At 42.5% G+C, this 24,934-nt stretch overlaps 1 protein-coding gene across 4 annotated transcripts in view; it reads left to right on the top strand.

Moving 5' to 3' along the window:
• DMD (dystrophin) overlaps positions 1-24,934 on the top strand; it is a 3,148,630-nt gene that overhangs the window by 2,915,833 nt on the left and 207,863 nt on the right. For all 4 annotated transcript variants that reach the window (XM_029603105.1, XM_029603098.1, XM_029603099.1 and 1 more), the window contains one exon: positions 20,370-20,430. In XM_029603105.1, coding sequence (XP_029458965.1) covers positions 20,370-20,430 — 61 coding nt within the window. The remainder of the gene's footprint in view (positions 1-20,369; positions 20,431-24,934) is intronic.

Here is a 24,934-nt window from a genome sequence, read left to right as displayed (position 1 = left end):
CCCTTCCCTAATGAAAAATCCCTGCCACTTGTGCCTTTAAAAAAAACCAACCCAGCTTGTGGCCAATCCTTCCCCTTCCTGTCTCTTACCCCATTCGCAGGTCCCTCTTTATGGGGCAGGAGTGGTCCCCAGTTGCTCCTGCCCTACCGGTGCTATTTCTCATAAGGGTGCCGGCCTTTAAATTTTGCTGCACCACAAAATAGCGTCAGTTGACTAAGAGAGTCAGTTATTTTGTGGTGCAGCAAAATTTAAGGGTCAGTGCCCTTCTGAGAAACAGCACCAGTAGGGCAGGAGTGATTGGGGAATTACTCCTGCCCCAATAAAAGAGAACTACAGATGGGGGGTAAGAGGTGGAGGGAGCGGTTGCTGGGGTTTACTGCAAATCTGTTTTGAAAACAAATGATTTTTTTTTCTTTAATTTCATTTTCAAAACAAAACTAAACAGGAAATTTTATTACAGTTTCATGTTTCGTTTCAAATGAAAGCACATCCTTAAAAAAATATTAAATCCAGGAGTGAGGGAAACCCTCTTATTTCAGTGCCAAAGCAATCACAGGGAGGAGATACAGTTCTGTAGCACCAGTGAAAACATTTAGCATTCTCTCATAGGGTGAGAACACGGTTGGTGATCAGAGCTAGAAGGAATAATCAAACATCTTTCCAGGACCTGTGCAAGGCCTCCATCGCTCTCCTATTCTGTACAGATGTGAAGAGGATAAAGGATGGGCCATGACGAGGCTCCCATTAGCGACCTTGACACATCTATGTTGAGTGTTTTCTAGGATTCGTTTCTCTGTTTTATTTGCTGAGCTGTGGAGTGGTGCATTTCTCTTGGAAGGTAACCCATTTCTCGGAGGCAGAGAATGGATAAATGATGTGGATTAAATTCAAGCCCCATCAGAACTGAAGTGGGAGAGGAATTCAGATAATTAGAGTGGAAGTGGACCAGGCCTGAATTGGAAGAAATGTAGTAGCCCTTCCAGAGAATAGCTAGCAAATTGGAGTGGAATTTGCACCAAACAACCTAGAGAAGAAACTTAGGAATCTAAATATGTATTCTCTAGAGGAGAGGACTGATAGCGGAGATATGACCGAGACATTCAAAAACTGAAAGGAAGTAATAATGGACAAGGAGTAAACCGTTTTTCAGTGGAAAGGAATTTTTACGAGTCATGATATGATGCTCCAGGTAGAGTCAGGAGCAACATCAGGAAATATTTTTTTTACTAATCGAGTGGTGACTGCATGGAATGCCTTCCTGGAGCAGTTGGTAGAGGCTAAAACAGTGAATCTTCAAGAAGGTATGGAATAGGTTCATTAGTTACAAAGAAAGGAAAAGATAGTGGAAGTATGACCTAGTAGTATATATTTAAAATGTCCTACTGGAAGGATTCAAAAAGAGGCTGCTATGAAATCTGAGAAGTGTGAGTAGAAATACAGTCAACTTCACAGCTGGGTCTCTATGGCAGGCCTCAAGCACAGTAATAAATTGACATTCTGTTGGAAACCCAAGCACTCATGTAGCTGGGTCTCCCTGGAAGGCTTGTGTGTTCCTTGTGTGAACCAGGTTGATGTGGCAAGTTGGTTTTGATGAGATGTCATCCAGAAAGGCAATAGGGACGTAGGAGATCAGATGTTCAGTCAACAGCTGCACTAGTATTGGTAGCTTTATAGATTATAGCAAAGCTTTTTGTTCAGATATGTAAGAACTCTTTGCCTTACTGAAAGGGTGAGTCTTTAATAGAAAGTCAGGTACATTCTTTTTTAAAACATTTTTATTTATGCAGTTATTAAATATTTATAGAAGGAATAAATAACTTCTAAGGAAATACTTCTTTCCAAAAATATATGAAAAAGAAGAAAACATTTGGAGAGGAAACTTCAAGTCTGCAAAATAAGGAGGGAAGAAAGGAAAAAGATAAAGATGCTACAACTGCAAAAGCAATCAGGCAGGGCAAGCAATGTACAAATTAACCATAACCCTTTATTGGTGTAGCTCCAATCCCGAAGTCACTCTATAGCCCAAACTTCCAGAGTTGAACAGGTTCATAAAATACTACATGGCTCCCAACCCAATAGCAGATGGCTTAAATCTGCTTATCCTGAGTCTGCCTACTAAGATTTATTTATTTATTTATTTATAGTATTTCTATACCGGAAGTTCCTGTATAATATACATATCACCCCGGTTTACAAAGAACAGGAACTGACGCTTCATTTAGCGGTTTACATTGAACGGATTAATCAAATTTACAAAATAATCTAAATGCTAAACAGATAAGAAAACAGTTAAAAAATAAGTTAAAAAACAGTTAAAAAATTAACATGCAAGTTAATGAATAACGTGATTATATGATTATATACAGTTCAATAATGATCTCTTACGGAAGTTTTATGCTATGGGCAGGGGGAAGTGCAAAAAGTCTGAAAATGTCTTTCTTCCTGTTCTTAGCTCTCAGGGAATGCTTGTTTGAACAACCAAGTCTTAAGTTTCTTTTTGAATGTGGTGTGGCAAGGTTCAAGGCGAAGGTCTGGAGGTAGCGAGTTCCAGAGTGACGGGCCCGCTGTGGATAGTGCGCGTTTCCTCAGGGATGATTTCACTGGTTGGGTGATTAGTCTGTTCTGATACGCACTTCTAGTCGGTTCACGGAGGTGTGTAGCTGGAGTTGAAACGTTAAGTTGAGAGGAGCGATGTTGTGTAAGGCCTTGTGTATCATCATTATGGACTTGAATTGGATCCTGTATTTAATTGGAAGCCAGTGGAGATGATGAAGGATTGGGGTAATATGATCTCTTTTTTTGGCGTTTGAGAGAATTCTAGCCGAGGCATTCAGGACCATCTGAAGTGGTTTGGTGGTGCATGCTGGAAGGCCTAGAAGGAGAGAGTTAACAGTAGTCCAGTTTCGGGAGTATGATGGCTTGTAGCACCATGCGGAAGTCTCTGTATTGAAGGAGTGGCTTTAGTTTCTTTAAGGTTTGTAGTTTAAAGAAACATTCTTTTGTTGTGTTATTAACGAATTTATTGAGGCTGAATCCACTGTCTATGATGACCCCCAGGTCTTTTACTTGATGCGAGTTGGAGTGCACGGAGGTATCCGGGCGTTGAATAGCGATAGGAGGTGTGGGTGGGACATAGTTTTCCAGTGCTATGAAGAGGATTTCGGTTTTGTTTGTGTTTAATACCAGGTTGAGGCTGGTGAGTAGGTTGTTGATAGCTGAAAGGCATTTATTCCAGTATGACATGGCTTTGTGAAGTGAGTCTTCTATAGGGATGAGAATTTGTATGTCATCCGCATATAGGAAGTGTATTAGCTTGAGGTTGGTGAGTAAGTGACAGAGCGGGAGAAGATATATATTGAAAAGGGTCGGCGAGAGGGATGATCCTTGCGGTACCCCCCTCTTTGATTCAATGGCGTGAGACTCTTTATTATTTATCTTGACCTTGTAAGATCTGTTCTCCAAAAACGATTTGAACCAGTTGAAGGCTGCTCCTGTGATGCCGATGTCAGCTAGGCGCTGCAGGAGGCACGGGTGGTTTACGGTGTCAAACGCTGAGGAGAGATCCAGAAGTGCGAGGAGGCAAGGTTGGCCTTTTTCCAGATTAAAGATAATTGTGTCTGATAGTGAGGTTAATAGCGATTCGGTATTCTTGGTCTTAAGGAAACCAAATTGGTTTGTGGTGAGGATGTTGTTTTCGTCAAGGAATTCTGTAAGTTGTTGACAACTTTCTCCATAATCTTGGCGATCATAGGAAGGTTTGCTATGGGTCTGAAGTTAGCTGGGTCTGAGGTGGGAAGGTTGGGTTTTTTGAGGAGCGGTTTGAGCATGGCCAACTTGAGTTGGTTAGGAACTTGGCCTTGGGTGAGAGAGCAGTTAATGATGTCTGCAACAGGTTTGGCTATGATGTTAGTGATCAGACTCAGTATGTTTGAGGGAATATGGTCTGAAGGATGCGAGGATGGTTTTATCTTCTTAAGGATATTCTCAATTTCTAATGTGGATGTGGGCTCAAAGGTGTCGAGCACTGCTGGGGTTGTGTTGGGTTGTTGAGCGGTTGAGTGCGATGGTTGTTGAGCAGTTGCATGCGATGATTGTTGGACGGTTTGAGTGCGATGATTGTTGAACGGTTGAGTGCGATGATTGGGAGCTGTGGTTGATTACGTAGTTTGGATGTGGAGATGATCCCTTGAGGGGGGCTAGGAGTGAGGTGATTTTATTGTCAAAGAAGTCTGCTAGTTCGTTCGCTTTGTTGAGGGCTTGTTCGTCTGGAATGGAAGGCGCCGGGGGTTTAGTGAGGGTTGAAACATAGGAGAAAAGAGCTCTTGAATCAAAAATGAGGTGGTGTATTTTTTTGGAGAAGAATTCTTTATTAGTTTTGTTGATGTCGTTTCTATATGAGTTGAGGCACGATTTGTAGATGAGGAGGGTGGTTGAGGATGGGTTTTTTCGCCATTTGTGTTCCTTGCATCTCAGTTCATGTTTCTGTTTTTTCAGTTCCGGAGTGAACCAAGGTTTCCTGTTGTCTTTGTTTGGATTGATATATTTGGTCGTCAAGGATCAGGGAAAGCCCTAATCTTAGCATCAAAAAACTTGGCCTCTCTATTCCAAAAAAAAAGACTTCAAAGCCCAGTCCTGGTAGGTTCTAAAACAAAAGATACCAGCAAAGATGCTCTTGTAATAGGAGGCTCACAAGACGATGCCAAATTATTCCCTTCAGAGTTCTTACTCAGCTGAGCTCTTCCCCATAGGGAATAGCTTGGGCTATTGGTGGAAAAGCTACGGAGGGATCCTTCAGTATTTCAAGAAAATATTTTCTTTGCATATTCATTGAGGAAACTGTAGGAGACTGAGAAAAATTAATGAAATGCAAATTCTTCCTCCTAATTCGATTTTCCATAGTTTCCAACTTATAATAATTATCTTGAATGAGAGTTGAATTAAAAAGTCTCAATATTTATTTCACATTTCATAAGACCTTCACACTGTTTAATCACAATTTTATCTTGAGACAACATCTTCTCAGAAGTCACCTTTGAAAAGTAACATAACTGTGATACAGATCTTGTTAAGGGAGACTCCATACATTATTAATATTATTATTTATTTGATTTGATTGATCGCCATTTCTTACTACAGTAAATCCAGGCAATTTACAATAAAACAATGTGTGAAAATAAAACAGCTTGATAATAGGCAAATATAAACTTAACACCAGTGACACCAGTGCTGAAATATCCCCAAATAAAACATTCAAAGGAGGTTGAGGTAGAGAGGCCAAGAAAAATTGAACCGGTATGGGAACCAGAGGAAAGGATGCCATAATCTTAATGAGAGATTCTTCCTTTCCTTCCTCATTGTTTGCATTAATGGCATCTACCTCTTGGTAGCCCAATCCAGATGACATCTTACTCAAATCCAGGTTCAGGGAACTCACAGACACTTCCACATCCGGACCTGTGGCTCTAACAGCAGTGTTCTCCTTTACTGCCGGCTGCTCCGTGTCATCGCTGCACGACAATGTTCCCTGGGAGGCTTCACCACTCGCCACATTTTGCAGAGGAGAAGAGAGAGATCTCCCATTCGAGTTCAAAAACACCTCCAGAGAAGCAACACCACTTTCCAAATCCTCAATCTGTCCTTCATCTGAAGGTGAAGGCTGTGAGATACAGGTGACAAAGGAGTCCACGGGTCCTACCATTGGCGATGACACAACTAGACAACCACGGTTTTTCTCTTTCTTCTTAAGCATCTTATAGGTAACCACTAACACGCCCAGAGCTCATTCTAACAGGCTCCTCCTCCAGCCAGACCGGTACGTTGTTTGAGTGTGCAATAAGTGGTTTCTGCCTGTAGATGGATGCAAAGACATCTGTAGGAAAAAGCTGTTTGGTTATTAGAGATCTGTGTAGGAGCCCTAGTCTGAATCTGAATCTTGGCGCAGGTTGTTTTCCCTACTAGGAACAGAGAAATTCTGCCTAGAAGAGTGGAGGAGAGTAGAACAGGACAGCCCTGCATCAGTGTGTCTGAGGAATTCAGATGCTACAGCAAAATCGTTTATTTATCCAGTTCAGGTCCTGTAAGTAAATTAAGAGAGCGGGGAGGCAATTCCCTTGAAACTCAATAATTATACTTTGCTTAGGAAGGGAGATAGGAACCATTGGTATTGCAGAGATGTATAGAATACAGTACTCTACTGGAAATAACAGACTGGGTTGGAAGTCAGTGGAGAGTGTGTAGGAGAAAAGGAAGGTATGTCTTCATATCAATAATCTGCCCTCTGGGCACAGAGAAGCAGAAGAATTTAACTCCTTTGTCAATATTTATCTACTCTCTACTTCTAAGGAAAAGTTTGGGGAAGAGCAATCCAGTGCACTCTGTTTGTTTGTTTTATAACAGCTGGAATTAATGTTCCCCACCCCCACCGGAGGAGATAATTTTCTGCCCTGCGCCCGTCCCATGTGAAAGAGTAAGGCTATAGACATGGGAAGGGAGGAGAACTGGATGCGAACTGCACAGAGGATCTTGCATGCTCACCTGCCCAAGAGGATGGGATGCAGTGGGGGAAAGCAAAAACAATTCTCTTGGATAAAGAGAAATAACATACAGGCAGTCACGCTTTACGGCCAACAGCTGGGATATATCCTTGGTAGTGCAGAAAGGAACACTTCAGCAAACCAGATGGGCCAATTGGTCTTATTCTGCCATCATCTTCAGTGTTGTTATGAATGGGTCAGAGCCATATACAACTGAATTTGGATGAATCCAGAATATTTGGGGTCCAGCAGGAATTGACATATTTCACCTCATTTTTATCTCTTTCACCTGGTTTGGATGTGAATATTCACAGATCTGATTTTATAGCCAAGCTATGTGAAGATTTGTACTACTGTCAACTGCTTATTTAAATCTGCAAACATTGCATGAAATACAGTCCAGTCCCAGGAGATGAACATTTTTAACATTAGTCTAAGTCAGATTCATACTGGGTCAAAATTCTGATTATCTAAGTAAATGTGCAGATCCAAGCCTCGCTTAGAATTGGGTCAAAACCGGTTCTGCTCTCCCACTTTGAAACTAATCTGATAACTAATAACCAAAGTGCTCCTGAATTGATTTCTGGAGCAGCCATCAGGTGACCTGGCCAGAAAATTAAAACTGTGTCTCATACAGAGTGTGGTGGCCCCAGGCAGCCCTACAGACGCAGAGAAATGCTTTCTCAGTACAGCAGACCTATGATTTCCATCATGAAACAGAATCATTAGACTCTAAGTATAGGCACTGCTCTCCCCAGTGGCGGCACACAGCCGGCCTTGTTGGAGGCTAGGAAGGTTGCTGTGGTCAATCTCTAATTAAAGAAGGTTCAGATCCTCAGGAAAGGCCTTTGGGCTTTCAGTTTGTTGGCCATGTTTTATTTCACTCCTCACCTGCACTGCTGTTAGGAAATGTGCTTCTGTAGCATGCTTTACTTTGCTGCTAATTCAGGCTGAGCCATTTTAAAAACCTGTAATTCTTCCCAGACAGCAAGCTGCCTAGCAATCTCTTCTGCCCTTGTCCCTTGATGTTTTTAGAGAGTAGTTTTTTGGCTTTACCAATGCTTATCATTTCTAAAGGGCTCCTAGACGTACACATTGCTGCACAGATTACACAAAAGAGACCGTCCCTGCTCTATGGAGCACAGAGAAGGGCGGCTTGCCTGAGGAATGGAGTTCTCAAGGAAGGGTGGAGAGAAGAAGAAAAGATAGGTGGTGAGGAGCTGCAAAGTGAATGAATTTATTGGAAGCGGACAGGGAGCCAAGCCCCTCTTCTAGTGGTCGCTGTGAAGGAAGGGGGCAAAGTCTTTCCGAAACCCTGGTGGGGAGTTTCTGATGTACCTGCAAGGGCCGAGGCATAGGGTTAAACCCTTTTTCTGTGGGTGTAAGCTTAGTCATTTGGTCTCTCTAATTCCCCGCGCCTATAAACTGCAGACTCGAGTAGGGTGTTCCAAAGTTAAAGTTTACTGTTCAGCTTATAATTAATTAGCACCAAACACATTCTTTTTTTCCTACTTTCTTAATCACACCAGTAAATCAAGTCCAAAAATTAGTCTCTATCTGTGATCTGTTATTTTCCCCAGGAGTCCCCAGGGTGGTATGGAATGGATCTCCTGTCCTTCGTGCATCTCTCCTCTTCCACATCCCTTTGGTCCACAGTTTGACTCTGAAATCCCCCAAACTTCTTATTTCCTGTTTCTGTTTGGTGGGAACCTCAGGTTTCTCCTCTCTCTCCTCCAGATGGTATTCTTTCCCAGCACAACCAAATAACAAGCACTAACCCTTAAGATAAAAAAAAAATACATAAAAATAATAGTGAGGGTGCCTGTCTCTATGTAACAATTTCCATCAAAAGACAAGTAGCAAAAGAAATAACCATACAGTATAATAATGGAGTGGTATTAGAATGTGCAGTCTGCTGAAAGTTAAATCTACTATCTTGTGACCACAATGGGCTTTACACACACTTCTATAACAGCATCAAAATTTATATCATTTACCGCTCCAATTGCTATAATAAACACAATATACAGACAGTCCTCCAATACTTTTCTCTTACAAAGATGTAAAGTTATTTTGACGATCTGACCGTTAACCAAAAATAAATACAAATGACTGCCCGATACTGCAGTGTTTCAGCAGTGTACTGCCTGCTTCTGAGGCTGTCCGGCTTCGACTGTAAAACATAAAAATACTTGTTACACTAAGGACCTGTTTTTAGCAAAAGCATTTACTTGATTAAAAGTGGGTTTTATATATGTAAATGCACTTTTCCCGTGTAAGTGGGCTTTCAAAATTGCTACAGTATATGGCATTGAATTGTCTTAGGATTTACTCGCATAAGTACACTTAATAATAATCTTGATTGCTGAGTACAATAGCAGACTGGAAGGAGGTGTGCATGAATTTGAAATGTATTCAGTCAGCATGGAATAGGATTTCAGCCAGAGGCTCTGTGAATCAGGTTCAGGAATGTAGGAAGCAAACTCTGGAGATGAGCCAAGATTAAGATTTGGCATGCTTTACAGGACAAGGGAAGGCTGGGTCAAGAGTGTCCAAAGCAGAGGCGGCTCTGACTCTGCAGACTCTGACAAGGTTGTAAAGGAGACGAGAGATGAGACAGGACTGGAGAGGACACAAGGGTCAATAAGGTGGACATTCCTAAAGATTCTGGCGGTGACTGGACGAGAATGCAGGGGAGATAAGGGCTTGATGGAGCATTGGAACATTTTGTACAAAGATTCTCATAGACTGAGTATCATTCTCATGGCAATTTTTGCAAGGGTGGGGCAATCAAAGGGGCACATTTATGAACAGGTGGGACTCAGATGAGACAAGAATTGCCACATGCAGTAACAGTCCAGTCACTCATCTAGGGCTAGGCAGATCCAGGTCTTTTGTTTTAATTTCCAAACCAGGTATACTAATGAACATAAGAACATTGGAAATTGCCATGCTGGGTCAGACCAAGGGTCCATCAAGCCCAGCATCCTGTTTCCAACAGAGGCCAAATCAGGCCACAGGAACCTGGCAATTACCCAAACACTAAGAAGATCCCATGCTACTGATGCAATTAATAGCAGTGGCTATTCCCTAATGGGCCGATTCAGTAAAGTCCGCGGGAGAGCAGACGAACGCCCACTCTCCCGGCGCGCGCACAGGCCACTTGCCTGTGCGCGCGATTCTGTATTTAAATTAGGTGGTGCGGTAGAGACAGGCAAAAGGAGGCGCTAGGGACACGCGCATCCCTAGCGCCTCCTTTTGACCTGGAGTGGTGGTTGTCAGCGGGTTTGACAGCTGACGCTCAATTTTGGCTGACAGCCACTGGCTCGGAAACCGGACGCTGGCAAAATTGAGTGGCCGGTTTTCGGCCCGACAGCCGCCGGCCCATTTTAAATTTTTTTTTCTTTTTTTTTTACTCTTCGGGACCTCCGACTTAATGCACAGAAAAGCAGTTTTTACTGCTTTTCTGTGCACTTTCCCGGTGCCGGCAGAAACTAGCGCCTACCTTTGGGTAGGCTTTAATTTCTTAAAATAAAATGTGCGGCTTGGCTGCACATTTTACTTTCTGTATCACGCGGGCATACCTAATAGGGCCATCAACATGCATTTGCATGTTGAGGGCGTTATTAGGTGCCGTGGGTTGGATGCACGTTTTCCGCCCCTTACTGAATAAGGGGTAAGGGAAAACGCACGTCCAAGGGCAGGTTAACAGTGCACTCTGTCGGAGTGCACTGTACTATATTGGTCTGTAAGTAAACTTGATTAATAGCCGTTAATGGATTTCTCCTCCAAGAACTTATCCAAACCTTTTTTGAACCCAGCTATACTAACTGCACTCACCACATCCTCTGGCAACAAATTCCAGAGCTTTATTGTGCGTTGAGTGAAAAATAATTTTCTCCGATTAGTCTCCGATTCGTAAGATAGCAAAGGGACAAAATGAGACTAGTGTACCCCTAGTGGTGGTTTCATTGAGAGCAACATTTGGAAGCTCAGAAGAGAGAAGTTCCTCGGCTCCCATTAGAATGCACTGAAGAGTCTTTTAGAGGGAGATAACATATGAAGAGTGACATGTTTAGCCAATAAAGAGGGCCTCTCCATCCTATAAAGAGAAAGAATTACCCCCTTGTGGCCATCTCCTAGGGAAAGGGCTCGTAGCCAACAGAGAGATGAGATGTGGAAGTTCCGCTGTCAGAACATTTCAGCTTCGTGACATTTTTCTTTTCAATTTCACTTCACTGTGCAGAGAACTGGAGAAGAATATCAAAAGAGGATAAAAAGTCTGATTTTCAAAAGCTATTTGCCACAGGCAGAAAATGCACTTTGAAAACAGAGTCCTCAGATGTAAAAATCTTTGAAAAGGAGGACTAGAAGCTGGTGGGGCAGGTTCCTCTCAAAATAAAAGTCTCAAGAAGCAAATTATGGGCAAAAGAGGAATGCGTTAGTGAGCAGTGCAATTTAATTCCACCCTGTAATGTTGGCACTGGGACATGATGACCCGAACATTTCTGTGAAAGCATTAGTAAAGGCTTAATTGGGCTATTCCCTGTCGATGGCAGATATCCTTAGTGAATCCAGCCCAGTCTGTCTTGTGCCTGGAAAAAGCCCGAGGGAAGGCAGGGCAGACTGGGTGGACCAAGCTGCCCTTTTTTGCCGACATCTTCTGTGTTAAGCTGCAGCTACTGCAAAAGGTCATTCCTGGGTGCCAGGTCACATTTTCAGCTGTGTAATGCAGTCCTGGGAGACTCACAGCTGAAGTCTGTGCACGAATGACCACACACGGTATTGTTATGAAAACCTTAGGAGCAATACTAGAGAATTGTGAGGTGCAGGATCCACTTCTGGCATGAGCACCAGTGGCATGCAGGCAAGAGCACCAAGCAAGTTACTCACAAGCTGGCACTAACTACAAGTGATGAAGGCATCTTCATTTTACAGCGTTTTAGTCTACACCACTTTAAGTTCACATCTTTTTGATACATAAGTTTGTTTGCCACACATAATGTTTAAATGCTGCTGTATGATGTTAATAAAATTCAGCTTTTCAACCATTTGAAAATCTATAGACTCTAACAAGTGCTGGAGGAATCCTGTGGAGGAGAACATGTCTGCAACAGGCAGGGCCCTCACAGAGAACCAACAATGGCCTAGCTTCAGGAACCCTCTGCCAATGACTCTCAGATCTTCTGTATGCACTGGGCTCGCAGTATCAGAAATAATCGAAGAGAGCTCGAGGAGCGCTCAAGTGCAAAAAAAAAAGGCAGAGTCAGGTGTTTAGGCTGCGGAAATCCTGTGCACAGTGAGGGGGTGAGACACTGATGACCAGGAACAGAAAAGAGACTTCGGATGATTTCAAGGTAATGAAACATTGCAACAAGGCTGTGTCCTGAGCTGGAGGGATGCTAAGGTGGCTCTAGTTCAACCAGTTTTGAAAATAGCAAGCCTGGATGCTGCTGAGTTTTTTTGTTTCATTTGCCCTTGACATGCTTAATCACATTTTGCTTCAGCATTTCAAGAATGGGATACAGCACAATGCTGGAGGTACTTCAGACTAGAGGTGAAGGGTGTTACAGTAACACAGGTCTTCAGTTAATAAATATCTTAAAGGGAGGAAAACTAAGGGGCAAGATGGTGGCATAGGAAGGTCGCTGAATGCAGGTTGCCCGTGAATTTCCTTTTTGTGTATTACCGAGTGGAGTTGTGCCGTCGAAAAGAAAGGGGAAAGTAAGGATTCTTCCACCAGAATCCTTACCTTCCTTGGGGCAACTGGACATCCCGCGGTTTATGTGCCAGCCAGAGCAAGAAGGAGGAACTGGTGAATCCTATGTGAGGCCTAGCGGGGGAGAGCTGGGAGCTCTGATGGATGAGGCAGCCCTGACAGACCGCCTCCGGCGCAGCGTGACCCCGACAGAGTCACTACCCAGTCGCAGGTCGATGACGCGCCCGAAGCGACCGGGGGGTGGAAGTTGACTTCTGTATTGCGCCGAGAACTGAGGAACTTACCCGTGCAGGAGCCGAGAGTCCTGCCTGTGTTGGAGCCTCGGGAGCCTCTGGATCAGAAGTTTGCCTCGGGAGGAGGAATGAGGAGGCTTCGGTGGACGGAGGTCAAGTTATAATATCTCTTGGTGCACATGGTGAGTCCTTAGAATTACCATCTAGGCTGGATGCAGTGACTCTCGAGTCACTCTGGGACTTAGTGGCAGACCAAGGACTTTCTATGAAAAGACTAGAAACTAAAATGGACTCCCTAAATTATAATTTTCAGCAAAAAATACTTGGAATTCAGGAGCAAACCACAGAGACAACCAATAAAGTTTTAGAGACTGAAAGTAAAATTCAGTCTCTTCAGGCTGTAAATGTGGCAGTAATCAGAGAACAAATGGCGTGTTCCAAACGTTTGGAAATCCTAGAAAACAACATTAGGCATTTAAACCTTCAAATTTTGAACTTTCCCAAAATTGCTGGAGAGATTCCCTTCACTACATTGAAACGGCTCCTAAGAGAAGGTCTTGAATTTTCTGATGATGACATGCCATCTATTAACTTTTGTAGATTCTTGAATAGCAGACCATCTGCTGTAGGAACAGCTGTTACATCTGCTATCCCAATAAATTTAACCAGCTTTTTAGAGAACTCTGATATGGATGTATTAGAAAGAAATACTTTGCTAGTTGCGTTTATTTCTGTGCAAGACCTTAATAGCGTGATGCGTAATTTCTTCAGAAAGTTTCCTCTAATGTTTCAGGGTCAAGCAATAAGAATATATCTTTGGACACTGTGGCAGCTAACCACGCCCACGGGGGGCAGTCCCGTGAGGGACCATGGTGTCAGGCTAGACTCTGGACACACAAACACAGATTTGAATCTTTATTTAAACAGTTTTGGAAACCACCAGAGGTGGCAGTAGTGAGTAGTAAATGTTGAGCCCGGCTGGGCAAGTATCCCACAGGACGCTGGAACAGCGAATCTTCTGCTTGGATGTGCTGTAGTGGAAAGAGACTGAGAGTTATGAGTACACAGTGAGAAACATACAGAGTCCCAGGTAGAATAGGAGAAGCTCCGAGACAGGGAGAGCAGGCCCTCGAGGAGCGAGTACCTGATCCCTTAGAGCAGGGAGACTCAGTAGTATTCTACTCACACAGCGAAAGAGAGGGCAGGCCCTCAAGGAGAGAGTACCTGGTCCCAGGGAAGCAGTACTGTGGAATAGATGGAATAGATGGTAGTCGTACTCACAGATGGAAACTGTTAATGAAGTCTTCCATGTAGATGCAGGCAGCGACTCAGGGAATATGGGCCCTCGAGGAGCGAGTACCAGTTCCTGAAAGCACCTGAAAGAAGCAGAAGAGGCCCCCGAGGAGCAGGTATCCCGTTATCAATAAGAGTTCCAGATAACGCTGGAGTGGCAGAGCAGCTTCAGTGTGGAGAGTGAATCCCATTCGTAGAATTCCGATTGCTAACTCGATTAGCTAGCAAAAGTAGTAGGCTTAAATATCCGGGCAGCGTGACGTCATCTCAGGGGGATGCCCCTGAGGTTCGCGCCAATGAGGAAATAAAGATGAGGGCGGCATGCGTGCACACGCCCTATGGGTACCTTGGAGGAGCATGGTGGGAAGCAGCACCAAAGCCGGTCCGGGGACGCCGGAGAGGATGGCAGACAGACGCCGCGGCAGCCAGTAGTCCAAGGTGATTGGGAGGAGCCACAAGAAGAGTGAGGTAGGCGAGGCGAAGCTATCGCAGGCCGACGGTTGCAACACACAGATAACACAAATTAGGAGGAGAGAATTTCTTTCTTTAAGGCAGGATGTTGTTTCTCTAGGATATACGTTTACACTTTGTTATCCTTGTAAGTGTATTCTAAAAAAAGGGGGTGACTGTTTTATATTTTTTCAGATAGAACAGCTTCGTCAATTCATAAATGCCCATAGGCCAACCACTTCTTCCCTGGTTGATTAAGTATGGGAAGTTTAGAATGTAATAGCTCCGGTGTGTATTCTATGTTAATGCCAGTATGCATATTTAGATTCCATATAATTCTCTCACTCAGTTTTCTCTTGCCTCTTTATTCACTTTATTTTTTCCTCATAATGTAATAACAAAGTGTAAGATTTGATTTGTTAAAGGTAGATGATAAATATTTTTCTTTTCTATATTTCCTTTTGAAAGTGATATAGTTTTGATATAGTAAGATTTTTCAGGATTAATATTGCTGTTGTAAATTGATGTATTTGATTATATTCAACTGCAATACCTCTACCTTTATTTTTATTTATTGTTTAAACTTTTGAAAATGATAAATAAAGATATAAAAAAAAATATCTTAAAGGCATCAACATCTTAAAAAATCTCTTTTTCACTACCTGCCTAATTTTGAGCCTAAATGTAAACTTTGAGTCTAATATTACACACAAATGTTGTGCCTCAGAAACCATATGCAAATGCACTCCATCATAATGTTGACATACTCTCTGGGAATTTTTTACCTGTCTGCAAAATGGAATTCTTATTAATATATAACATTAGTTTGCTCACAGCCAGCCACTAATCTCAAATATACCCTGGCTAAAATGAACTCTTTGAAACTCTCATAAGGTAAATAAAATTGTATGTCATCTGCATAGAAAAAATATACAACACCTAACGTTCAATATATCACACCATTTTTGTAAAGATATATATTGATAATGCCCACCCTTGCAGCACGCAGGTCAATATCTCTCTCCAGGTGGAACAGTTTTCTCTTATCTAGATCTGCTGATACAATTTCATATCTTGCTTGAATACCTGCAGCTGACCTACCACTCAACCTCTCCATCACTGAGGTTAAGAGTGGGATTTCTAATCAAGTTTGCAATTTAGGTTTTATTCTTGATACCACTGTATCCCTTCAACCAAGGCTATTGAACAGCAGTAAAATCCTCCCTTTTTAAGCTTTGCATGCTGTGCTAATTCTATCAGAGTATGACTGTAAGATTGTTATGTTCACTTTGCTTACTTCATCCTTGGATTACTGCGACGCTTTATATGTTGGGTTACCATACCTGACACTGAGAGCATTGCAGATAATACAAAATATGGCTGCACGCATAGTCTCTGCTGTGCAGATTCGGAATCATAGCTCTCCTGTTCTGTTTGGGTTATATTGCTTTCCTAGCTGCTGGAGAATGAATTCATTTTAATTATGCTTATATTTAAGGCCATGCACAGATTGGCACCCAAATGTTTAATGCAATGTTGAGGATTTATAGACCACCAGGTTCTCAGTTCAGAATGTATTTGAGGTACCTTCTATTAGGCCGGCTGAGTCCAGGAACAGATTGTTCGGTGTGGCTGGTCCATGTTTATGGAATTCTTTACCCAATGAATTAAAGGCTAAGTCATCTATTCTAAGGTTTAGGATATTGTTAAAAGCATATTTACTTACTTGGGCTTTTGATGAACAGAATTAGATTGTTAGAAGTCCATATTCAGCAAGTTAGCCAGATAAACATATCTAGCTAACTTGGTTGGGATATTCAGCAGCATAGCCCGGCTGCTCATATAGCTGGATAAGGTTGAATATTGGCAATAATCCAGCTAACTTAACTGGATATCCATCCCATCCCTTTTGAGGGTTGGGACTGCCTCGAGTGGTGGCCCCGTGTTGAGCAGGGGGTGAACCCTGACCCCCCTCTCAACTTTTTGTTTTTGCCACAGTAGTTATGTGTTGTTTCCATGGCCCTTTAAATTAACATGTTAGAGTCCTGGGGCTCTGATGTTACATTTACCGATTCCTCAGGAGATGGTGTTATTTTACCACAGCTGACCACTTTCTTGGTCGGCCGCGATAAATTATTCACATAGAATTGCCTAGTAATGAGCTGCTTTGCATACATTTTCATTATTCATGCATGCAAATTGCATTCAAAGCAGCTCATTGTAATAGGGACACAATCTGGGTAGGGCCATGCAAAATATCCCATCTATCATGCGCTATCGCTGCAATTATACTCTATCTTGCAATATATGCTGTTTAATAAAAGTTAGAGCATGATTGTGGCTTGATGCATCACCCATTAAGTGGCGCTGAATATCGACATCTTGATTTTCATTGTTTATGCTGATACTCATTGGCAGTAGTGCCATTCAATTTATGAAGTAGGGTTATGGTGGTTTTCATTTTTATCTTTATGATGGGTGCCTTTGTATTGTGTTAACCTTCTCATTTCTATATATTTTTGCTTTTATTATTTCATTTCTTTTTATAATTATTCTTTGTTTTATGTTTATTTAAGAATGTAAGGTTGTGATCTGTTTAGCATTGTAGATAGGTAGGGTATAAGTATGTAAATAAAAATAAAGTATCCAGAGAGAGACATAAGAATAAAAGCGATTATGTCATTGTACAGATTGATAGTGAGACATCTTCTAGAACATTGTGTCCAGTTCTGAAGGCCTTACCTCCAGAGGGATATAGATAGAGTGGAAGCAGTCCAGAAAAGGGCTAAGACACCTTGGAGTAAATTTTAAGCTGCTAGGCAGCTGGTAAAGTTAGCCAGATAACCCTTGCTGTAGTTACACAATGTTAGGTTCTATCTTGGGAGTTACCACCCAGGAAAGAGTTCTAGGTGTCATAGTGGATAATACATTGAAATTGTGGGCTCAGTGTGCTGTGGCGGTCAAAAAGGCAAACAGAATGTTATGAATTATTAGGAAGGGAATAGCAAATAAAACAGGTCTGTTCAATATCTTTATGCGTGACATTAAGGAAGGGATAGAAGGTAAAGTTTGTCTATTTGCGGATGATACTAAGATCTGCAACAGAGTGGACACATCTGAAGGAGTAGAGAGAATGAGATGTGATTTAAGAAAGCTTGATCGTTGGTCGAAGACACGGCAGCTGGAATTCAATGCCAAGAAGTGCAGAGTCATGCATGTGGGTTGTGGTAATCCAAAAGAGATGTATGTGAGGGGAGTGAAGGGCTGTTGTGCAAGGAGCAAGAGAGGGGCCTTGGAGTGATAGTATCTAGTGATCTGAAGATGGTGAGGCAATGTGACAAGGCAATAGCTAAAGCCAGAGAATGCTGGGTTGCATAGAGAGGAATAACCCGTAAGAAAAAGGAGGTGATAATGCCCTTGTACAAGTCCTTGGTGAGGCCTTACCAGGAGTATTGTGTTCAGTTCTAGAGACCATATCTCAAAACGGACAGACACAGGATAGAGGCTGTCCAGAGAAGGGCTACAAAAATGGTGGGAGATCTCCATCAAATGACTTATGAGGAGAGGTTGAATGACCTAAATATATGTACCCTGGAGAAGAGGAGTGCAGGGGAGATATGATACAGACCTTCAGATACCTGAAAGGTCTTAATGATGCAAAATCAACAAACCTTCTCCGTTGGAAAGAAATTAGTAGAACTAGGGGTCATAAAATAAATCTCTAGGGAGGGCAACTCAGAACCAACATCAGGAAATATTTCTTCATGAGGGTAGTGGATGCCTGGAATGCCCTTCCGGAAGAGGTGGTGAAGTCAAAAACAGTGAAAGATTTCAAAGGGGCATGGGATAAACACTGTGGATCCCTAGGGACTAAAAGATGGAAATGAAGAGGGAAGTACATGGGGGTAATTTGCTGTGTGGTGGTTGCTACCCTTAACCAATAGGCCTTCATGCTGTTGATGCAACTCCAGTATTGCTCTCTGCTCCAATATTACTATTTGCTTTAACAGTAGTGGGGGGGGGGGGGGGGGAGGTGAGGGAGAAATCGGACTCAGACAGCAATGAACACTAAATTTTAAGGTCTGGGAAAACAAGTGGGAGTGGGGATAGCTTGCTGATGAGACTGTTACTACCCTTAACCAATAAGCCTGATACTATTGATGCTCCCACAAGCTTGCTGGGCAGACTGAATGGACCGTTCAGTCCTTTTCTGCCATCATTTCTATGTCTCTGTTTACTCTCTTAGATAATAGAAATACTAGGGGGCAATCCATGAAGTTAGCTCATTTAAAACAAATCTAGGGGGCAATCCATGAAGTTAGCTCATTTAAAACAAATCAAAGAAAATTATTTTTTACTTATCGCATAGTTAAGCTCTGGAATTCATTGCCAGAGGATGTGGTTACAGCAGTTAGTGCAAATGGGTTTAAAAAGTATTTGGATAAGTTCCTAGAGGAAAAATTCATAAATTGCTATTAATTAATAAGCAATAGTAGTTTGAGATCTATTTAATGTTTGGGTACTTGCCAGGTACTCATGCTTGGATTGGCCACGTTTGGAAACAGGATGCTGGGTTTGATGGACCCTTGGTCTGACCCAGTATGGCATATTTATGTTCTTATGTTCAAGATAAACTTATCTGTCTAAGTTTAAGATAGCCAGGCATTTTCAGTAACACAGCCATGCTGCTGAATATCCCAACTAAATTAGCCAGTCACCTATGGGCTTAAAATGGACCCCATGGTGTCTTAACCAGGTAGGTTCTGACTGAGCAGGAGGAAATGGCCTGGTAAATGTGCTAAACCAAACAAAAAAAGAAAACGAAATAAATATGTAGCCACCCTCTTCGGCTGGATGTCACCTTCCCAGCCCTGGAGAGCACTGGCTTTGCTCAATCAGAGTGGGGGGAAAAGTTTCTGGGTCCCATGGAATGGGGGCAGGAAACCCCTGCAAAGCCAAACTGGGTTGAATTTACCTTCAAAAATAACACACAGTTCTGTTGTGCTCCAAACCGAAAAAAAAAGTTTCCTCGGGAAAAATACCAGTTTTCAGCCAGTTCAAACCAAAGTCCAAACTAGAAATAGTAGAAAAATCCAGGTACAACAGACAAAGTTCAATACTCTTTCAAATAATTTTTACAAGTACAGATTTTATGCTGTCTCTACAACTCTTAGCCCGCTGCTTCTTCTTCCCCAGAGTCCCTGCTGTTCCCAGAAGTTATAGAGTCTCTCTTAATCTTTCCCACAATACTCACAACTCAAAAGATGACCCATGAAAATCCTCCCATTTGCATGTAGTGGACAGTTGCTCCAGGTCTCACCTCTGAAATATCCCAGGAAAAAGATTTGTACAATGTCTTCTTTTTGTTCCTTCCTTTTACCCAGCTCTTTACACTTCACTGCTTCTCAAATTCAGTTCAGCATACTCCAGCCCTTCAACAACTGAAAATCCCAATCAACTCTCTTTGGTGCCTTGTGGGAGGCATTTTTATACTCCTTAAATTGTCCCAACCCTTTGGGGAAGGAATTACCCTGTCATCCAGTAAACCATATTACCCCCTGAACTATCTCTGAACCCCCTTCTAGCAGAAGATTCTCAATGTTAACCAGTCCATCCACCCTCTGAACTCCTAGTGAACTCTCCATTGCTGAAAGACTCTCAGTAGTAAACTAGACACTCTAACCCTCTCTAGTGGCCAAATGTAATTGTCTAGTGAGGAAATGTGTATTTTCTCATTCATTTGAAGTATTTCTTAACAAAATAAAATAGTCAAAGATGAGGCAATATTGAGGATCACTTACATAAAAAGTTGCCAAGAAAGAAAGAAATCACAGCAGAACATAGCCAGAAAACCAGAAGTGGTGCATGTTCCACTTGTTATCTCTTCATTAAGATTAGTTGAGAAGCAGTTGGGATTTTTTCATTATTCTTTACAGCTGAATGAGTTCATTTTTGCTCAGATTAGGACAGAAACATCTGAACAGCAGGTTAATCCTTTCTGCCTTCATGGGCAACTGAACAAACAGACCCTATCAGCCTGACCAAGTGTAACCTTGTAATTCCAGAGATTAATGCCTTTGTTCCTCTTTGCTTTGAACTCAACCTTTGCATTTGACATGTATCCATTTTTTTTTTTAACAGCTTCGGTCCAGGGTCCTTGGGAGAGAGCAGTCTCACCAAACAAAGTCCCTTACTACATCAAGTAAGTGCGTGCTCCTCCTTACTTTATTACTTGTCTCTGGTATAGGTGTGCCACGCCCCAAGCTTCCAGTTTGGAGGATTACCCGGTGATCACTGTTATTATATATTAGTAACAGCTGTAAAAGTGGTGCCTTTCAAACATACCGCAATTGCTATGTCAATTTGGAATCATTCCAACCAATACAATGGTTATTGCACAAATATGATGAAATGTTGACTCATCAAAAGCCATTTCCCATCCTGTGCCTCTGGGAACAGCCTTTGATAATCAGTCCTGGTATGGTTTCATTGGTTGCATTTAGCTCATTAAAATGTGTTTCCCAAGCTTTTGCTTCATGGCATTTGAATGTTGTGGAGGGAGCTTTGGCAGCCTCCGGGCCATTCCAGTGCCTTCAGACAATACTGAAGTCTGTTTGAATGCCAGCATGCCTCCCACTGATGGGACTTGACCAGAAGCTTGGAGAGATTGTAAATCCTGGGAATGGGAATTTTTCAGGTTGCTTTGAGGGAAAACGGAAACCAGGTGATGAAATAGCAACATTTAAGAGGCATTCCTGTTAGTCAGCCTTTTGACCGGGCAGCAGATCATGCTCCAGGCAATGGTTCACCTTGAATGTGCATTTGTAGAGACATGTGTTCATAGTCAGTGTTTACTTTGCTAGTGTGCAAACCTTAACAGATAAGTTACTTATGGAACACGTTGTGAACTTAGAACAAAAATATCTCAACACAATCACTACAATTTTCAGAAAAGCCTTATACTGTATGTGAAAAAATATGTTGGTTTTGTGGCAAAATATAAAATCTTTTTACCCATTATTATACTGGCCTGAAAATCAGCTGATGCATTTGACCATGTGATTCTTAATGAGCTTGAATTCTTAGAAAAATGAATATCCATTAAGTCTTTTCCATTCTGCTGCTGAGTGAAAAAGATATTAAACCTTGCAGTGGTTCTGCCAAGCCTAAACTCTCTTTGGGCTTGATTCATCCAGTTTCAGCAATTACACAAATTTCCAGCAGAAAGATATTCATTAAGCTCGGTGAGTAAAACTGTTCCAATCCTATTTGAAAAGGACAGCTCAGAGGCCCTGTGTATGTCGGGAAGATTGACTATGCCTCCATGCATGTTATTTTCAGATTGGCCTCCTCTTAGAATCTTATAATACAGTGGTGGCCAATCTGTGGCTCAAGAGTCACATGTGGCTCTTAATGCAGCTCTTATGCGCCTGTCTCATGGCACGTGAGGACCGCTTCAGAGGACAGTAGGGCAGGGGCTGGAGCAGGAAGCACACACAGCACAGCACACACAGCACAGCACACACAGCAGAAGAGAGCCAGAGAAGAGCCATTCTACTCCTTGCTCCAACCCCTTCTCTCCTGACCTCTCAGTGCTGCTGATTGACTCAGGGGCGGCCGGCAATTTCATAGAGGCCGGCAATTTCATAGAGGAGAGCTTGGTAAAGATTCATCAAATTCCTGTGGAATCGTTACCCATTCCTCTTTCGGTTACCTCTGTATCCGGACAGCCTCTTGGCATTCGAATATCTCAGATTACCAAACCCATCCTTATGAGTTCCGGGGTTCTTCATCAGGAGAGTATTCAACTTTATGTACTCCCATCGTCAGTCAACCAAGTGATTTTGGGCTTACCCTAGTTACAAATGCATCAACCCCGACTGGACTGGGCTTCTCTACAATTGGTTAGTTGGAGCCCCTTCTGTTTTCAGAACTGTTTAAAGAAAGTCCAGAATTGTCAAATCCGTCACACACAGATTTCTTCTCCTATTCCTGCCCCTTATGAGGAGTTCTCAGACGTCTTTAGCCAACAACAGGCAGAATCACTACCACCTCATCGAGACTACGATTGTGCTATCGACATTCTTCCAGGGAACATTCCTCCCAAGGGCAGAATTTATGCTCTATCTGAACCCGAATCAGCAGCTTTGTCTTCATATATTCAGGAGAACTTGGCTCGAGGATTCATAAGACCTTCCACCTCACCTGCTGGGGCGGGATTCTTTTTTGTTAAGAAAAAGGATGGAACGTTAAGACCTTGTATTGATTATCGGGGGTTAAACAACATCACTAGGAAGAATAGATACCCTATTCCTCTTATTTCAGAATTATTTGATCGAATTAAAGGAGCTCAAGTTTTTACTAAGTTGGATTTAAGAGGGGCCTACAACCTAATTAGAATCAAAGAGGGGGACGAATGGAAAATGGCTTTTAATACGCATGATGGACATTATGAATACAGAGTAATGCCATTTGGACTTTGTAACGCTCCTGCCGTATTTCAAGCTATGATCAATGATATATTTCGTGACATTCTCTATTCTCATGTTATTGTCTATTTGGACGATATATTAATATTCTACGACAACATGGAAGAACATCAGGAGCATGTGCGATAGGTTCTTCAACGTCTCAGAGAACATAAACTTTATGCCAAGTTAGAAAAGTGTATGTTTCATAAGAACCAGTTACCATTCCTAGGATATATTATCTCCAATAAAGGGTTATCCATGGACCCGGATAAACTCAAAGCCATTTTGAACTGGCCGCAACCTACAGGTTTGAAAGCTTTACAAAGATTTCTGGGATTCTCTAATTACTATAGACAATTTATTCCAGATTTTTCTTCATTGGTGGCTCCCCTGACCGCTCTCACTAAGAAAGGAGCACCCATTCAGAATTGGCCGGAAGAGGCTGTCCATGCCTTTCTTAAATTAAAGAAGGACTTCATCAAGGACCCCTGTCTCCAGCGTCCCGACTCCAACAAACCTTTTATTCTTGAAGTTGACGCTTCTGCTGTGGGGGTTGGTGCGGTTTTATTACAGCCAACAGACGATGGGAGATTGGTGACATGCGACTTCTTTTCAAAAAAATTTTCATCAGCAGAAAAGAATTATACCATTGGAGATCGGGAACTTTTGGCCATAAAATTGGCTTTTAAAGAATGGCGCCATCTCCTAGAGGGTTCCCGACATACTGTAACTGTCTATATGTATCATAAAAATTTAGAATACCTAGTAAAAGCACAACGGTTGAATCCCCGTCAGGCTCGGTGGGCACTCTTTTTTAGCAGATTCATTTTGTCCTCCATTTTCGACCTGCACAAAAGAACCTGCGGGCAGACGCTCTCTCGAGAAGCTTTAACCTTGATGATATGCCTGAACCTCCCCGATACATAATAGATCCTTCAAAAATTCTGCTCGCCGCTACATTTACAGTTCCCATTGGTAAGACTGTGGTTCCCAAATGACTGAGGTTAAAAGTGCTGCGTTGGGCACATGATGCACAATTAATGGGTCACGCTGGGATTTCCCGTACCAGAGATCTGGTATCTAGACATTATTGGTGGCCGCAATGGAAAAGGGATATCAAGGCGTATGTAGATTCTTGTTCTGTCTGTGCAGCCCAGAAGAGTCCTAGGCGGAGGCCCTTGGGTCTGCTGCAACTGTTACCAGTTCCCACCAAACCGTGGACTCACATTGCCACCGATTTTATCACTGATCTCCCGGCATCAGACAATAATACTGTAATATGGGTAGTGATAGACCGTTTTTCCAGAATGTCTCATTTCGTTCCGCTTCCAGGACTACCTTCGGCGTCGGAACTAGCTAGACTCTTCATTCAACACATTTTTCGCTTACATGGGCTACCTCTTAGCATTGTTTCGGATAGGGGTGTACAATTTACAGCTCGATTTTGGACAGAACTGTGCAAACTTCTAAAGATCAAGCTTGAATTCTCTTCTACCTATCATCCACAAACCAATGGACTTACAGAACGCACGAATCAATCCTTAAAGACCTTCCTTCGTTCGTATGTCAATAAACAACAAGATAATTGGGCCTCTTTGTTGGTTTGGGCAGAGATATGTCACAACAATCATCTGGCTCAAGCTACGAGGAGGTCTCCCTTTTATGTTGTTTATGGAAGACACCCACGGCTCCCGTTACCTATGGCCACGTCTTCTAGGTGTCCAGCTGTCAACAATACCATTGACGCTATAACTAGCTTATGGAAAGAGACACGAGCTTTACTATTAAAGAATGTCAGTAGAATGAAGGCTCAAGCGGACAAGAAAAGAACGCCGGCCCCTCAATTTCAGGCAGGAGATCTCGTCTGGTTGAGCGCGCGCAATCTTCGATTGTGCATGCCGTCCTTGAAGTTTACACCTCGCTTTATTGGGCCCTTCCCTATTGAGAAGCAGATCAATGCTGTAACCTTCAAACTGCGGTTACCTTCCTCTCTGCACATTCATGACACCTTCCACGTTTCCCTGCTCAAACTTGCAATTTTTTCTTGGCCCTCCAGAAGGAGGACGGGGAATACGCACCTCATACAGAATGATAATCAGTTTGAGGTTGAGGAAATTTTGGATTCCAGAAGGTGCAGGGGCCAACTACAATATTTAATTTCTTGGAAGAACTTTGGACCCGAAGAAAATACGTGGGAGCCTGTTCATAATATCCAGGCACCTCGTCTGCTCAAGA

This window comes from Rhinatrema bivittatum, chromosome 5 (genome assembly GCF_901001135.1).
Source record: "Rhinatrema bivittatum chromosome 5, aRhiBiv1.1, whole genome shotgun sequence".
Lineage (NCBI taxonomy): Eukaryota > Metazoa > Chordata > Amphibia > Gymnophiona > Rhinatrematidae > Rhinatrema > Rhinatrema bivittatum.
The sequence above is the reverse complement of the archived record's forward strand: the minus strand, read 5'-3'. Positions and strand labels throughout refer to the sequence as shown.